The sequence below is a fragment of the Ostrea edulis genome, chromosome 2 (genome assembly GCF_947568905.1).
Source record: "Ostrea edulis chromosome 2, xbOstEdul1.1, whole genome shotgun sequence".
NCBI lineage: Eukaryota > Metazoa > Mollusca > Bivalvia > Ostreida > Ostreidae > Ostrea > Ostrea edulis.
In genome coordinates, this window is record NC_079165.1 from 43,529,451 (window position 1) to 43,547,224 (window position 17,774).

General features: G+C 36.2%; 1 protein-coding gene across 1 annotated transcript in view; it reads right to left on the minus strand.

Annotated features, from left to right (window-relative positions):
• LOC125667042 (E3 ubiquitin-protein ligase HERC2-like) overlaps positions 1 to 12,216 on the minus strand; it is a 76,984-nt gene extending 64,768 nt beyond the window's left edge. The window contains exons 1-8 of the mRNA XM_048900349.2: positions 12,131 to 12,216; positions 8,988 to 9,040; positions 8,462 to 8,580; positions 8,179 to 8,268; positions 6,372 to 6,489; positions 4,287 to 4,487; positions 3,598 to 3,817; positions 906 to 1,166 (exon numbers count right to left, since the gene is read on the minus strand). Coding sequence (XP_048756306.2) covers positions 906 to 1,166; positions 3,598 to 3,817; positions 4,287 to 4,487; positions 6,372 to 6,489; positions 8,179 to 8,268; positions 8,462 to 8,479 — 908 coding nt within the window. The 5' untranslated portion in view covers positions 8,480 to 8,580; positions 8,988 to 9,040; positions 12,131 to 12,216. The remainder of the gene's footprint in view (positions 1 to 905; positions 1,167 to 3,597; positions 3,818 to 4,286; positions 4,488 to 6,371; positions 6,490 to 8,178; positions 8,269 to 8,461; positions 8,581 to 8,987; positions 9,041 to 12,130) is intronic.
• Between the last annotated feature and the right edge of the window lie 5,558 nt (positions 12,217 to 17,774).

Below are 17,774 nucleotides of genomic sequence, written 5' to 3' on the forward strand. Positions count from 1 at the left end.
ACCTATCATTTGAATAATTTTGAATCCCCTTTACCCAATGATGCTTTAAGACAAGCTTAGTTGAAATTGGCCCAATGGTTCTGGAGAAGAAGTTAAAATTGTGTAAAGTCTAATATACATGTAAAACTGTGTTCCCCTATTGTGGCCCCATCCTACCCCCAAGGTCAAGACTTGAACAAACTTGAATATGCATTATCTGAGGATGCTTGCATATTACTGATCAAGGCCCAGCGGTTCTGGAAAAGATCTTTTCCTAAATATTACCATTTAAAGCTTTGATCCCCTATTTTAGCCCTACCCTACTCTGGAGGGGGCACTATGTTTTAAACAAATTTGAATCTATATACTTTAAGGAAGCTTTCATTTTTGTCTTTTCTTAATCATTTCCCCTTTGAAAGGGGGTGTGACCCTTCATTGAACAATTTTGAATCCCCTTTACCCAATAATGCTTAATTGCAAGTTTGGTTGAAATTGGCTCAGAGGTTTTGGAGAAGTCAAAAATGTGTACAATTTACAGACAGATAAACGAGAATAATGGACAGCAAGTGATCAGAAAAGCTAACTTGAGCTTATAGCTCAGGTAAGCTAAATATGTTCAACAGTAACAACACAGGATAAATGGTCATGGATAACAATAGATCACCTAAATGTCTTAGGTGACCTCAAAATCTAAATTTACAAGATGAGTTTGAAGTGTGGATAATTCACCTCAATTTTGATAAACTACTTCAACCTTCATCCATCACAGTGCTTAGCCTTTAACCTCTCAGTTCACCATATATCAAGTCTCCATCTTGTATAGTTCAAAAGTTATGATCAAGGTAAAGACACAGAGAGACCAAAATTAATTGGGGGGGGGGGGGGGGGGGGGGCAATAATATAATTCCAAGATTTCAAAAACTTACCCTCTAACAACTCCTTGTAGAAAACTGGAAGCTCTATCAACCACTTCTAACCACACACTTGACACCCTGCTTTCTTCAAAGAGTGTGGCCTCTGGCAGGGACTGCAGGGCTTCCAATGATTCCTGTAACAGCTCACTGCACAAATCCGAATCCTCTCCAGACCGCCAGGCACGACGCAGAAAAGCAAAGGCAAAACTAAGTGCTGCTCTGGACCCCACTCTGGCCAGACCCATTGTTGCCTTCTCAGCTGGTTTCATGGAGCTTAAATAGAATACTATCTCATAGACATCTTAAATAGAATACTATCTCATAGACATCTTAAATAGATTACTATCTCATAGACATCTTAAATAGATTACTATCTCATAGACATCTTAAATAGAATACTATCTCATAGACATCTTAAATAGAATACTATCTCATAGACATCTTAAATAGAATACTATCTCATAGACATCTTAAATAAAACAAAATGACACATTCCTGAGAGAATTTCAGAGTTTTAAAATCCTGTGCAGTTTTTATTTTGTAAAATTGCTAGAATTTAAAATTTTACTTTATTACATGAGGTTGATACTTGTATTAGCGAGTAAAATACTGCAAGGGTACTGTAATTAGCAGGCGCAATATTTAGCGGCAAACTGGTTTTCAGCAATTTAGCTTGGATTATATTTACCAGATAGCACTTTTCTCAAATAAAGAGCTACAACTGAAAATTTAGCTTGTTCTCAGTAACATATTTGATTTAGCAAAACCTCTCCTCCAATAAAGATGTTGAAAAGAGTACATAGCTAAATGTAATGCTTTTACAGAATTTCATGAAAATTAAAACTATCTAAAACATGCAGAGAACATGTCTCTGATTAATTGTTTTGTGGCATTGTTCTTAAATACTGGCTTCATTTACCTTCAAATGAGCTAAAGGAAATATTGCAAGCAAAAATATTTACTGTACATGTATATTTTGAAATAGTAATTACAGAAAACAAAATATAATACACATCAAGTTAACATTGTGTCTGCCTCATTTATCACTTATCCAGTTTACATCGTCAATATCACAATGTTTGAGGACATCGACTTGACATCATTTCAACATTGCATTGTTTTATTTTGTTTACATCATTCAATTGTCAACATCATAATATTGGACAATATTGAGTCAATGATGTATCAGCCTTGCTAACCTTAACCCTAGCCTTGCTATCCTTCACCCTAGCCCTGCTATCCTTAACCCTGACCCTGCTATCCTTCACCCTAGCCTTGCTATCTTTAACCCCAGCCTTGCTACCCTTAACCCTGACCTTGCTATCCTTAATCCCAGCCTTGCTATCCTTAACCCTGACCTTGCTATCCTTAACCCTGACCTTGCTATCCTTAACCCTGACCTTGCTATCCTTAACCCTGACCTTGCTATCCTTAACCCTGACCTTGCTATCCTTCACCCCAGCCTTGTTATCCTTAACCCTGACCTTGCTATACTTAACCCCAGCCTTGCTATCCTTAACCCCAGCCTTGCTATCCTTAACCCTAGCCTTGCTATCCTTAACCCCAGCCTTGCTATCCTTAACCCTGACCTTGCTATCCTTAATCCCAGCCTTGCTATACTTAACCCTGACCTTGCTATACTTAACCCTAGCCCTACTATCCTTAACCCCAGCATTGTTATCTTTAACCCCAGCCTTGCTATCCTTAACCCTGACCTTGCTATCCTTAACCCCAGTCTTGCTATCCTTAACCCCAGCCTTGCTATCCTTAACCCCAGCCTTGCTATCCTTAACCTTAGCCTTGCTATCCTTAACCCCAGCCTTGCTATCCTTAACCTTAGCCTTGCTATCCTTAACCCCAGCCTTGCTATCCTTAACCCTGACCTTGTTATCCTTAACCCCAGCATTGTTATCCTTAACCCCAGCATTGCTATCCTTAACCCTGACCTTGCTATCCTTAACCCTAGTCCTGCTATCCATAACTCTAGCTATGCTATCCTTTTACATACCATTGCAAACAATAACCCATAGCTATCTATGACAATATTGGATCTATAAAGTAAACTAAACATGGTTGCCCATGACTAAAACTACAAATCTCGGGGGGAGTTGGGGGGGGGGGGGGAGTTGGGGGGGGGGGGTTGCTTCTGAAAATAGCAACCAATCATATCTAGTTACCAGTTTCAACTCACCAGCATGCCCAATACTACAAAACATGGTGACATCCCCCAACCCCACTCCTCATTGGTTCAGGCTGGGTTAGTTTAGTAAGGAGAAAAAAAGAAAACCTTGCCTACTTCAAAATATTTTCAGATGTGCAGATAGGTGTGTGTGAACCCCCCCCCCCCCCCCGAAAATAAATGGTGTGTGTGAGACCACCCTCTGATCTTGGTAGAAAATAAATATATTTGCCCATTTTTATACAATTTCAGTTGTACATGTAAAATACTATAAATGATAGTCCCTAGATTGGATTGATCTTAAAAAATTGCAAGGATGGAACGCACTTCCCTCAGGAAAAAATCTGGATCTGCATATACATACTTGTGCTCACTTGTATTAACATCAACATATTATGTCTTGCTATATTTATACTACTTTGTTGCTGCAGACATTAACAGAAAAAAATCAAAGACAAGTCCACAACAAGAAATTTCTTGCATACATAATTAAAGCTGGTTTACAATATATTAATTTTTCAATACCTTTTTTGTTTATTAAGATTGGTCTGATCAGCCTGACTTTTCTTGGAGGGTTGTCTCCCCTCGTTTGGTGATTGTCTTCCAAGGGCAATGAAGTATCGCTGAAGAACGGCCAATCTTTGCTGTAGCCGGGTGATGGAGGCCGAAGTGCATGAAGCTTCAGTACAGAGCTTCTGATGTTCAAACAGAATGGACTTCAAGCATTGTTTTAGCTGACTAGAATCTAAAATTCAAATTCAAATGTTTGCAATGCATTTAATATCCTCTGCAATAGACTCCATACATTTGTTGACTGCCACTACATTAAATACCTGGCTGGTCCCCCCCCCCCCCTCCAGCAATTGATAATGGGCTGGGACGATACTAAATACATACCTGGCTGGTCCCCCCCCCCCCCCCTCCAGCAATTGATAATGGGCTGGGACGATATTAAATACATACCTGGCTGGTCCCCCACCCCCCTCCAGCAATTGATAATGGGCTGAAATGATACTAAATACATACCTGGCTCGTCCCCCCCTCTCCAGCAATTGATAATGGGCTGAGACGATTTATGAAATACATACCTGGCTGGTCCCCCCCCCCCTCCAGCAATTGATAATGGGCTGGGACGATACTAAATACATACCTGGCTGCCCCCCCCCCCCCCCTCCAGCAATTGATAATGGGCTGAGACAATACTAAATACATACCTGGCTGGTCCCCCCAGGTCCAGGAGTTGATGATCGGCTGGGACTGTTTGGGGCTGGATAGGTCCTCCTTGTGTTGTTGTGCTTCCTCCTGGTCTAATTTCTGACAGGGGAGACAATTGCAGCCATTGTTAGGCCCACAGTGTCCATCACAACAGCTACATGTTAGAACCTTCATCCCACAGTAATACTTCCCAGTCTCTCCTGCAAAGAATTAAAAATGACATCTGAAAATAGCTCAACAATAAGATGAACTAAGTATCATCCTGGTTTGTCAAAAGCTGGCACTACAACCAATGACAATTATGCTTCACTGAAGCAATAATAATTAAATTGACGACATTTTGTAAATGTCTTTTCAGTACATGGTGACATTTTATAAAAGTCTTTTCATTACACCTTTATCAAATTGTCAGTACTAAAAGACTTATTTGTTTACTTTGCTGTGGCCTCCTTGATTTAGTAACAGACATTATCAATCTTAGAAGTTTCCCTTGAATCCCTAAACAACTGAGATTTTTTATACAGTTCAGTAAAATCTGCAATGGGATACCAGAAAAAAAATTAAAACATAGTTAGATTCTTAGATACATACATGTATCTGCATGACGTTAACAGAAAATGTTGAATATCAGGCAATATGTACACCATAAACCAGTCTCAATGCAGAACAAAAAAATAACACCAGTGAAATCTCCAAATTTGTTCAACCCACAATGTAATTTCACCTGATATTTTTTTTTTCACACTACAAATTAACACTCAGTAGAACCCTCTTAATGTGATATTTTATTTTCCATATTCTTTCATCCCATTAATTTCATAACAAACAGTTGGTAGGAAAAAAAAAATGATTGTCTCTTTGAGGTCTGTTGGATACAGTTTGATTGTCTCTTTGAGATCTGTTGGGTACAGTTTGACTGTCTCTTTGAGATCTGTTGGATACAGTTTGATTGTCTCTTTGAGATCTGTTGGATACAGTTTGATTGCCTCTTTGAGATCTGTTGGATACAGTTTGATTGCCTCTTTGAGATCTGTTGGGTACAGTTTGATTGTCTGTCTGAGATATGTTGGGTACAGTTTGATTGTCTGTCTGAGATATGTTGGGTACAGTTTGATTATCCTCTGAGATCTGTTGGGTACAGTTTTATTGTCTCTTTGAGATCTGTTGGGTACAGTTTGATTATCTCTTTGAGATCTGTTGGGTACAGTTTGACTGTCTCTTTGAGATCTGTTGGGTACAGTTTGATTATCTCTTTGAGATCTGTTGGGTACAGTTTGATTGTCTCTTTGAGATCTGTTGGGTACAGTTTGATTGTCTCTTTGAGATCTGTTGGGTACAGTTTGACTGTCTCTTTGAGATCTGTTGGGTACAGTTTGATTGTCTCTTTGAGATCTGTTGGGTACAGTTTGATTGTCTCTTTGAGATCTGTTGGGTACAGTTTGACTGTCTCTTTGAGATCTGTTGGGTACAGTTTGATTGTCTCTTTGAGATCTGTTGGGTACAGTTTTTCATTACAGAGCATACATAGTATCATGTTATCACTCATAATAACTGCTATACACCAAAAGAGATGACTATGCATAAAATGTGGTGACTTTGGATAAAAATGATTCATGATAACTAAGATATCGATTCATATAATTTGCTTACTTATACTTACATTATTGTACAAAAAAAATTACATCTACATACACTATCAAAACATAATAAAATAGACTGTCCAATTGTTTGCACCGGAGGCATAGGTCGAATTGATGTGATGCTGAAGTTTAACTGCAGACATCTTTAATCCCCAAATATCATTAAGATTTTTGTAAGTCCTATCAATTTCAACATATCGAGATTCAACTATCATGTACTATAAACATGACATCATTGATAAAAATAATGTTATTTATTAGAACAAAGATACGTTATGATTTGGTTGCAGGGTTGAGCAATAAAGATCACTGATAGGCTAATTGTTTTACGTGATTATCCTTGTCTTCCTAGAAATTGATAGGGCTGATCCAGAGGGTCGAAGGGGGGTAATCTAGACCACCTTGCTGACATGAGACAATTTCCAATTTCTGATTCCTTCTTACCTTTCCTGGCCAGCACACCTGCACTGTTGATGAGTCCATCATTGTGACTGACAGAGATTTCTCCTTCCTTGACTAGTTCATTCCACAATGAGCTTAGTTCATCTCGATTAAAAATGCCCTACAAACAAAATATTCCTTCCTTTTGTCACATCAAAGACATAATGAACGCAAGTTGCAATTTCTTGAAATGGAAAGAGATATATGAAAATAAAAATAGTAATATAACTCTAAACACTCCACTATTCAAAATATATATATGTATAACGTTTAGAAAATTAATTTAAGGAATCATTATCTAAAGCCATTAATTATGCATAAATTATCATGTTTTCATTGTAATTAATCAACTCACATACCCAACAGACAGTGATTCCTTATATTTATATTTGTAATAAAAATGAAAATATAACATCAACATATCAAAAATACTGCCCAACAGAAATTGAAATACACATGCCATTTCATGTTCATTTCCATCAACATTTTTCTTCTTTTTATATAACTGGTACTGATAAACGGTGCCATTCTCAATGGCAAATAATATAGATTTTTCCCAATTTTAAGACCAAAACATGCCCATTAACAAAGAGCTATGTCTTTGTAATTTGAGGTTTGTATGAAAACTAATTTCTTCCCTTCTTCGTTTATACAATAAAATTCAAAATAATAGGTTTCAAAGCTATCAAAAATGATTTTTAAAATCTTATACACATTCAGAAATACACCAAAATATGCATCATGAACTTTTAAATTTTGGATGATTTTAAAATAATGAAAAATTTAAATCTGGGATTACATATACTATGACTCATACTACAAAAAAAAATTAAATGATTTATTGTTTAAAGTATGTCGTTTGTTTTTTCACAAGTGATTATTAGTAAAAGTGATATTTGAACCCCAAAACACCTTGACATATGATGTACAAAATGAATCTTTTAAAAATTGAATTGGTTGAGAGAACTAAATTTCAGATATATAAAATTTTATCACTTAAAATAAAGGACAGATTAATAGAAAGAAGCTATTTTTAATAGCCCATCCATTCCATGGTGGAAGCATAAAAATAAAGTAGTTAAGAATTTGCTTTCTTAAATACATGTTGAATAAACAAAACAAACTCTTTTCAGTTTTAAGACCCATCTGCAATATTTCTACATATTCTTCAATTAATATGAAATTCTGTAATTTTCACATGTAACTGTCGAGCGTTTTTGGCTCTTCGATTCCGATTATCGATTCTATTTTTCATAATCGATTGTCACTTGTACACTAATTAATATCTAATCCGAGAATTCATCTGACTATTTATCCCCCTTTTATATCGAGACATGTGCGGGGGAGAGTCAGAGTGGACTCCACATTGAAAAGTGGGAATTCAGTGACACCAGCTAGTGTGTTTACTGCACATATCCATAAAACTAAATAGAAATAACCCCAAAAATAATAAACATTATTAACTACATGTAAATACCGATTATATCAATCATTGATCAAAACAGTTCTTTTGATTATGACCGATTATCAATTATGAAATTTTCCTGATTTTTCAACACTAGTAATTGATGTTTATATGCAATCTACATGAAAATTGACTAAAACATCAATTTTAGATAATTGTCAACATAAATTCAAGATTCATTGCTAAAACTAAAATTAGTTTCATATACCTATCCACTATAAAATCACGACTATATAAAAATTTCTGTTATTTAAGTACTTTAAATTTCTATCAGAATATGGGCCATATTAAATTATTGGTGAACTTTGTCCTTTTTATCCACATGAAAACAAAAGAGAATAATACCTGCAGGTTTGTCTTAATCCACTTCTTGTCCAGCCTTTGCTGGGGTCTGAGTTTGGTGTCAACAGACCAGCTCATTTTTGTCTCATCATTCTGAAAGAAGAGTGAAATCTTTATTCGACCATCCTACAACCTTGAACTAAAAAGGTAAAACCAACACAATAGTCCAACAAATTGATATTCATGCAAATTTTACCCATTTCACATGAAACAATACATTGTGAATTCTACTTTTTCTCCCTATTAGAGTAATCAACCCCAACTCAATAATCATATCAATACTCACTATTTTTAAAATGTCCATTCACAATACACATGGATGGGCAAGTGGTAAAATTATCGATAATGAGTCAGTAAACATTCTAGTCTGTAATGCCTGGGTTTGGATCCTGTTGGTGCCTTTTACTGTACATCAATACAAATTTTTTTTGTGTGAAATCTGTTTTCTAATTCTTCTTCATCTTATAAACAAGCATTTGTGTCTATTCATATTTTGAATGAATATTTTTTTTAATGACATAAATGAAAATTAAGACGACCTTATCTCTGAAAACTTTTCAAAAAATGGAAAGGATTTGAAGATTTTTTTTCTTTATAAAAAGTGTTACAGTCGGTGACCATAAAGACACCTGTTTTTTCTTGGCTGGACACTTATTACAGATCAATGCACTTTTTTGAAAATACATAACAGAAATGTATTCAATATCATAGCACTATATCCCCTTCTACATCAGACAGACAACATCAGACAGACAACAAAATAGTTAGTTTAAGATAAATACAAGTATGTCTGTAATGTATTCTGGTATTACCTGTAATGTGCAAACAAATAATGAAGCCTCTACTTTTTTTCTATCCCATTGACCTGTACAAAAGAAAAATGAGTTCCAATTAAAATTCTGTAAAACACAAGCAAAAATAAAAAATACATACATGTGATATGTGCAGACTGTAAACAGAATTACACATTTTTTCAACCCCATTCATGCTGTCACGCCTGTACATTAAAATTCACTCAAAATGAAAAAGTGTACAATTTGTCAGATCTAGCCCTATAAATTCAGTCTAACAGCTGATTCACTCCAATTAAAATCCATTGTTATAGTGTTTTGATTGCATAACATGTCAATTTCCTAGCACTAGACTTCAACAGGCTTGGTGATCTCAAACAAAACTGCTGCACTGTGGTCAGAAATAGGTCAAACAGGTGTTTTGTTCAAGAAAATTGTCATTGCTAATTGACATCTTTTAAAATTTCATTTTATGTCATGTGAATTAAAGGTAAACAAATAAAAAGCAATCTTTTATACATTTTGTAATAATTATTGTAGGCTATCTAGACATCGTAATTATGAGGATAAAAAAGGTCAGTTTCCAAGAATGCCTTTTTATAAAATGTTTTTAAATTCTTATTTCTCTAATGTTATGTTGGAATAATGGATGAAAAATCTATTAGGTCAAAATAAAAATGTTGTTTGTTTCCCCTTGCCCGACCGAGTCTGAGAAAGTTACACCAACCCCAAAGTTTTCATTCCGTCATTCTAGCAAAGCTTTTATATTTCCGGAAAACTTTCGGGTTGTTTCAAGTACAGATCAGTATTTCATAGCGACCAGAATTTTATATATCTTTATTGGTTTTGATTTAAATAAAAAAAAGAAAAAGATAATATGAATAGAGGTGGTCTGCTATCTAAACCGAGATGGAGAAATGTTGTCTAAACGTCGAGGAGCGAGAAGACAAGAGATTTCGGGGTGTCAGGGTGTGCAAGTTGTGTTCTTCAGTAGGGGAAAGTGTTGATATTTTGGACGAGTGTGATATTTTCGACAGTCAATAAGAAGCATTATATCTACATGTTCTCAATTTAAACTTATTTCCGAACTTGATATATTGATAAACTGGAAAACACCTAATTATATGCGCATGTGTAACTTAGCTCTGATTGGTTGATTTAAATACATGACCTTGTAAAAGATGCCAGCATCCATTTTGTTTGATCGGCAAAAATCAAATCCCCTTTAAACTTTTACTAGTAAAAGTTAGATCTACTGATATGATTAAAAGATTATGAATGAAATCAAAATCACTAACACATATGAATTATTAACATAATGTGCAAAAACAAAAGCATGCATGAAATGAACCACAAAATAAAAGACAGTAACTGAATTTACTAACTGCCTGCGCTGTGCTCTATTTGAGAGATCTCCGACTGTATTTTTTAAACAGATTGATACTAAATAAAATTCTGCTGACTAAACAAAAAAACAACTTTTTACCTACCTACCAACCCTCCTCTGAAATTTAGGGTTGGGAGAGGGGAAACAAACATATTTTTAAATATGGTCTTATCACTTTAATTGTAAGTTGATTGTGTCAACAACTGTGATCACTCACATTTTCTATGTTCTTGCAAATTTAATATATGATTATAGAATTAGAAATGATGAAACATTCAGGTTCCAACTTCGACGGAATACCTTAGGGGCCAAGTGGGCCCCTGAATAAGAAATCCTGTTAGCCCACATGAAATTTTAGTAGCTCACACATATCATGAAATTGAATAACATAGGGTTTTTTTACAAGAAAAAAGAAACATCAGGTCACATTGCAATTCATTTAAAAAACTGAAATATCAATATTTAAATTCTGTTTCCTTCTCCGTAATTCTTTCAAATACACCTCTCATCTCCACTCTCATTTCATCAACCTAGCAAAAATATCAGAGTTCATAGACTTTATGATTTTTGCGACGTCTGACTTTAACACACGTTTCTTCAGACTTTTTATGTTATTTCATAATTTCTCAGCTTTACGATGCTGTCAAGTTTATAACTTGGGCACGCTGTCACGATTGGACCTTTCGTGTCATGTTTTGTACACACAGCACGTCATCCCCTTTTCGCCATCATCGAGCCATATTCCCCCCTTCTTTCCACTTTGGTTAAAAGCAGATGCTTTCTTTTCGTTTGAAGTAACCCTTGCGTTGTTCAACTTCTGGTTTAAATACATTTTGGAAGGTTTGATACCCCAGGAATGTCTCGCCAAGTGGCAAAACCTCAACCGGAAATTGAACTTCAATTATAATAGGACTCGGATCGGTCGGAAAGAAAAATGTTGATCGGACAATTACGGTCGCCAAGTGGGCGACGAGAACGGAAATTTTGGGTGCCCACAAGCAAAGTTTAGTCGCCAATGCGAGTGGGCGAGTGGTAATTTGGAACCCTGACATTGTCTAAACAATAATCAAAAAAATAACATTAGATGCTATGTTCATGAGATAATTCTGTTTTATTACCACTTATGAATTCGTGAAAATATCTCCCAGCATAAAATTATTTATAGGAGTATCAAAACCATTTTGGGATTGATATTCTGTATTGATTTTGTACCAGTTTTTGCATGTACAGGTTTTTCACTCAAAATCACTTTTTTTTAAAGCCAATTGCGTAGATTTGCTGTTGAAAAATTATTACATGTATGAAAATGTATTTGATGTATAAACATACTAAACTTAGATGTGCAACAACGTCCAATACAGACAATAATATATCTATAGCAAACTTGTGAAAATTCTCCAAGTCAGTTGTAGGCTAATGAATGTTATTCGTTATATTTTCAACTATTCTTAGAATCTCTGGGAATGAAAATGAAAATTACTGCATAGCGAGACAGACTTAATAATAATAAATTATCACAATCAATTACTCAAGTTTACTGTATTTCTCCCACTGTTGAAAACATGACTGGGCTGCTTTTTGTTATTCTAACCAACCCAAGCTTAAATGCAGCGTAACCCAACGCCAAACGGCACCGAACCCAAGCTAGACCCTGCAATGTTTTACAACGATATTCCCAGGTGCAAAATTAAAATCTAAACCCAATTCTGGATAGTTTGAAAGGGGTAACTTATGTCTTTTTGATTCACATTAGTATGTCAAAATATGATCTATTTACCTTGAAAATTGCGAGTTAAAACAGCTTCACACTCATGTCAAAAATTATTCGAGTTCACCATTTTCTCATTTCCGAACCCGATCCTTAAAATTTAATATAAATATTTCACGAACGCACTCGTAAGATTTTTGTAAATGTATATTCCCTTCCTTTTTTTTTTTTTTTTTTTGGTCGCACCAATACCGACAATTAAAGGCCACTGTTGCATTTTAGTAACTTTTTGTATGTGTTTATAAAGGTGTTAAAACAATAACATTGGGAGAAGTTTAATGATGAACATCATTTTTGAAATTAAAAAAAATCTCAGATATAAAGGTCTGTTCATTTTCCTTTCAGTCAAACCATCGATGAGGTAAAATACTTGTTAAGAGGACTGCGGGTATTGATGGAATCTCGTAGTTCTAAGCTTTGTCAACCCTATTTTACAAAACCTCTTGCCAAATTCATGAGCTAGATTTACCATCACCAACCTTCCTTGACAAAAAAAGGTAATGGAAGTGCAAGAGGTATACCTATACACTATATATACATAAGAAAACCGGTGACTCTAGGGAGAGACAATCTCAGGCCAGTTAGTGTACTTCCATACATTTTTAAAATTCAACTTGTAAATTAATTTGAAAGAATATTCCATCGCTTTTCCGAAGTTTTTGAGTGTCAGTCAACCGTTGGAAAGTGCTGAATATGTTGCTGCAGTTCTGATGGATTTATCTAACTGCTTAATTACCTTCTCCGTGACTTCCTATCATCATATGGATTACCTCAATCAGCTAACACGAAAGGCGAAGACAACGAACAGTGGTCAATCTCACAACTCCTATAAGTAATATACAAAATAGAGAGTTTGGCAAACACGGACCCTGTACACACCAGATGTGGAATCAGGTGCGAGATACGATCTCGTGATTTATAAAGGAAAATTCAAGACATATAGTTTCATTATTCACAGTCCAGATATACCACGTACCAAACGAGGCACGAGATGTGTCATTCTGTAATCAGTTAGTATGTGTCTGTCTTTTGTCTGGGTTGGATGTCGTTCTCTCCCTCTCTCTCTCTCTTTCTCTCTCTCTAGCCGACCAAACCTACTAAATGAGGACGTCCTCACACTGCGTAGTTCTAAGAGAATACACACATATATTATTCTAAAGGCAAAAAAGTACTATGTTAGGTATAGCTATAGGGATATCTATAAAAGTTTATCTAATACTCTCTTTTGAATTATGAAAAAAAAAAAAGTTTTTAGGAGAGAATATTAGTAAGGACATGTCCTCACACCACTTGTCCTCGCTAAGCTAATATTTTGTATAGATCTACAGCTTTCACATGCTGTAGGTCACATTTATGAGGACCTAATTGTGAGGACATTTATTTGTCCTCATAGTGAAATTCTTGCCCTCACAACGTCTATCCATTGGTTGAAATTTGTCCTCACTTTACACGTTTTACTGCCGCCTCCGCCCCCCTCTCTCTCTCTCTCAATAGTGTGTTGTGTATTTCTCCGTGTTGGGGTGGGGGTGGGGCAAATTTTCTAAGTGGTTGTCTTGTGTTTCATTACAGGTGCCATCAAGAGGTGGTCGGTTAAATGATATGATAAATGCAAGTTTTAAGAGGCTATATATGCGTTTATGTGGGGTTACTATTCCAATTTTGAGCCCAAAGGGCATAACAGCAATTTGTTATTATATTTAAATAAACAGAACATTTTTATATGATAAGTATTTTTAATAGGATTAATGATTCTTTGAAAATGTATTTTGTTTGATTTTGACAATGGAAACAAGATTTAAAGCATTGAACTTCATCCTGATCGACGTTCGTCCGGAATAAATTGTATCTAAGGTGTTCGGCATCGTCTAAAACAAGAATAGGTTCAAATGAATCCTTACATACTTTCTGTATTCTCACAGATATTTTAATATTTGTATGTTTACCCTTTCTTAGGTAAGCGTTTAACAAAAAACGTGTTTAATTAAATTTTCTCGAGACATATAAGAGTATAAGATGGCGCTTTTCAGCAACCTTTCAAATGTAGCGTATTACGCCAAGGGACATATAAGATTTTCACCAAAACGGCCGGGGGTCATGTTGACTTGCAAGTATCCTCATATAGTATAGATTGAAGTTGTTCAGATGATAGCCCCGGGGTATGGTGGGTTAAAGACGGAGGAACAAAGTTTCATATTTGAATACGTAGGGAAAACCTTTACAGCCCGTTTTTTGTAGGGTAACAGTGGCGTGATTAGTCGTATCAATATGCGAGCATCCACATGTAGTACAGACTCAAGTTTGTTCAAACCACGACCCCGGAGTGTACAGTGGAGCTTCAATAGGAGAGGAGAGTTTTACATGGTAAATATGGGAGAATCGTCTTCTCAAGGCCAGCAGGGTCATGATTAATCATATTAACATTCTATACGGTGGTAGAACTTTGCGGCCGTTCTTTGAAGCTTGCGTCAATATGTTTCTTGTTTCCTCTTGGTCCATTAGTGCCAGCGATATCACATCTAGATGGCGATATCACTACCTTCTTTCTTCTTTTTTTTAACTGTAATTTCTTCACATTATATACTGGTGTACTTTCTAATCAACTCCACCTTTGTAGTCCCGTGGGGATCCGGGTTAGAATGGGTCCTCAGTACCCCTTGCTTGTCGTAAGAGGCGACTACCCGCTAAAAGAGGTGGTCCTTTGAATGAGACCGCACCGAGGTCCCGTGTCACAGCAGGTGTGGCACGATAAAGATCTCTCCCTGCTCAATGGCCATAAGCGCCGAGCATAAGCCCAAACTTTGCAGCCCTTCACCGGCAGTGGTGGCGTCTCCATATGAGTGAAATATTCTATAGAGGGACGACAAACAATAATTAATCAATCAATCAACCACCTTTGTCATATTTAGTTGTTTGTGTTGTGTGTGTATTCCCGTGGGGATCCGGGTTAGAATAGGTCCTCAGTACCCCTTGCTTGTCGTAGGAGGCGACTAAATGGGGCGGTCCTTCGGATGAGACCGCAAAAACCGAGGTACCGTGTCACAACAGGTGTGGCACGATAAATATCCCTCCCTGTCATAAGGTTCGAGCTTAGGCCTAAATTTCGCAGCCCTTCACCGGCAGTGGTGACGTCTCCATATGAGTGAAATATTTTCGAGAGTGACGTTAGACAACATGAAATCAATCGACCAATCATAGCATGCCATTCTGTATTTCACCGTTTGTGTCTTATGTCCAATATTAATAGCCTTTATGACTGAATAATACGAGAAAAGAATTTTCTGTTGATAAAAAAAATATTTAAGGTTTGAGAACTCAAACTTTGATTCTCGAAGCCAAGCACCGGTTCGATTCTCGACTACGTTAGGGGTGGGGTGGTTAACAGCTCGAGGTAGTTGCAGATCTAATCAAACCACAGATAGGATTCACTGCATGTTCTATGACGAACGGACGAAACGAAAGTTTTCACCATATGATATTTACGAAAGCCCATTTTCGTAGCTTAAAAAATGTCCGTTATAACGCGAAACATTCGCCAATATAGTCGTAACGTGTCGCATTATAATGCAAAATTTTCGAAAATAAACGCGAAACTTTTGCGAAGAACATGAAACTTTCGCAAGTAAACGCGAGACGTTCGTTATAACGCGATTTTTTTTTCAGTCATGAAAATGAGCTCAATGGACTTTCTTCTTTTTTTTAGTATCTTGGTTTTCTGTTGATTTTAAATGCAAAATTAGTGGTTTTTCCATGCAAGGTAAAGTTTTGATATTAGTAACAGCTAGCAGGTGAGAATATAAGGTCAAAGTGACGAAAGGAATCTGTCTAACGATGGATGAACAGTCCCATCCAACCTCCATGAAAATGATTATTCCATATACGTCAGACAACAATTACTGCTAACAATTCGAGCATGTCAAGATCTATAATATAAGCGCAGGTATCAAAATGAATCGTTGTTGAATTTTTACTTATTAGAAACAAACAATACAAGAGAGAGAGAGAGAGAGAGAACCGGTGTCAATCTTTCCTCTGTCTGGTTTTCCAACTTTAAACAAGAGGCCCATCAGCCACATCACTCACCTGAGTCACCTTGACCCATATTTAAATATTTTCTCTATATACTGCATGAAAAACTTTTATCCTGGCAGGGGCCATGATTTTTACAAACTTGAATCTGCACTATATGTCAGGAAGCTTTCATGTAAAACCTTGATCCCCTATTATGGGCCCCATCCTACCCCCGCAGCCATGATTTTAGCAAACTTGAATCTGCACTATGTCAGGAAGACTCCATGTAAATGTAAACTTTTCTGGCCCAGTGATTATTGAAAAGATTTTTTAAAGATTTCCCCTATATATTTGTATGTAAAATTTTGATCCCCTATTGTCGCCTCATCTTACCCCCGGGGGTCATGACTTTAACAAATTTGAATCTGCACTATGTCAGAAAGCTTTCATGTAAATGTGTACTTTCCTCTCCCAGTGGTTCTTGATAAGAAGAGATAAAAAGATTTTTCCCTATACAATTGTATGTAAAACTTTGTTCCCCTACTGTGTCCACATCATACCCCCAGGGGTCATGATTTTAACAAACCTGAATCTGCACCATGTCAGGAAGCTTTCATGTAAATTTGTATTTTCCTAGCCCAGTGGTTCTTGGGAAGATTTTCAAACATTTTACCTAAATATTCACATGCAAAACTTTGATCCCCTATTGTGACCCCATCCTACCCCCAGGGGCCATAATTTTAACAAACTTGAATCTGCACTATGTCAGAAAGCTCTCATGTAAATTTGTACTTTCCTAGCCCAGTGGTTCTTGAGAAGATTTTTAAAGATTTTTGCTATATATTTCTATGTAAAAATTTGATCCCCTATTGTGGCCCCATTCTATCCCCAGCGGCCATAATTTTAACAAACTTGAATCTGCACTATGTCAGGAAGCTATTATGTAAATTTGTACTTTCCTAGCCCAGTGGTTCTTGAGAAGAAGATTTTTAAAGATTTTTGCTATATATTTCTATGTAAAACTTTGATCCCCTATTGTGGCCCCATCCTACCCCCAGGGGTCATGATTTTAACAAACTTGAATCTGCACTATCTCAGGAAGCTTTCATATAAATGTTATCTCTTCTGGTTCAGTGTTTCTTGAAAAGAAGCTTTTTAAATGACCCCACCCTATTTTTGTGATTATCTCCCCTTTGAAGGAGGCACGGCCATTCACTAGAAGGCCCTTCACCCAAGGATGCCTTTGGCCGAGTTTGGTTGAAATTGACTCAGTGGTCCTGGAGAAGAAGTCGAAAACGTGAGAAGTTTACAGATGGCGGGCAATCAGAAAAGCTCACTTGAGCTTTCAGCTCAGGTGAGCTAAAAATGATGCCTGGATATTTACTGAAAGAAGAACTAAATGATGAAACACCCTTAATTTAAAGGGACTGGTTCACGATTTTTGAACAAAATATTTTTTATATTTGATGTTAAACATCAAAAGTATAACTCATTTAATATTGACAACCAAAATGTTGACCTTCTGAATGCAAGAATAAAAGCTATATTCTAGACTTAAATCTGTGTTATGTAAACAAAGACTCGAGTCTTTTTATGTATACAAACTGGTGAAATATTGAATTTGTAATATATAGAATCTTAATTC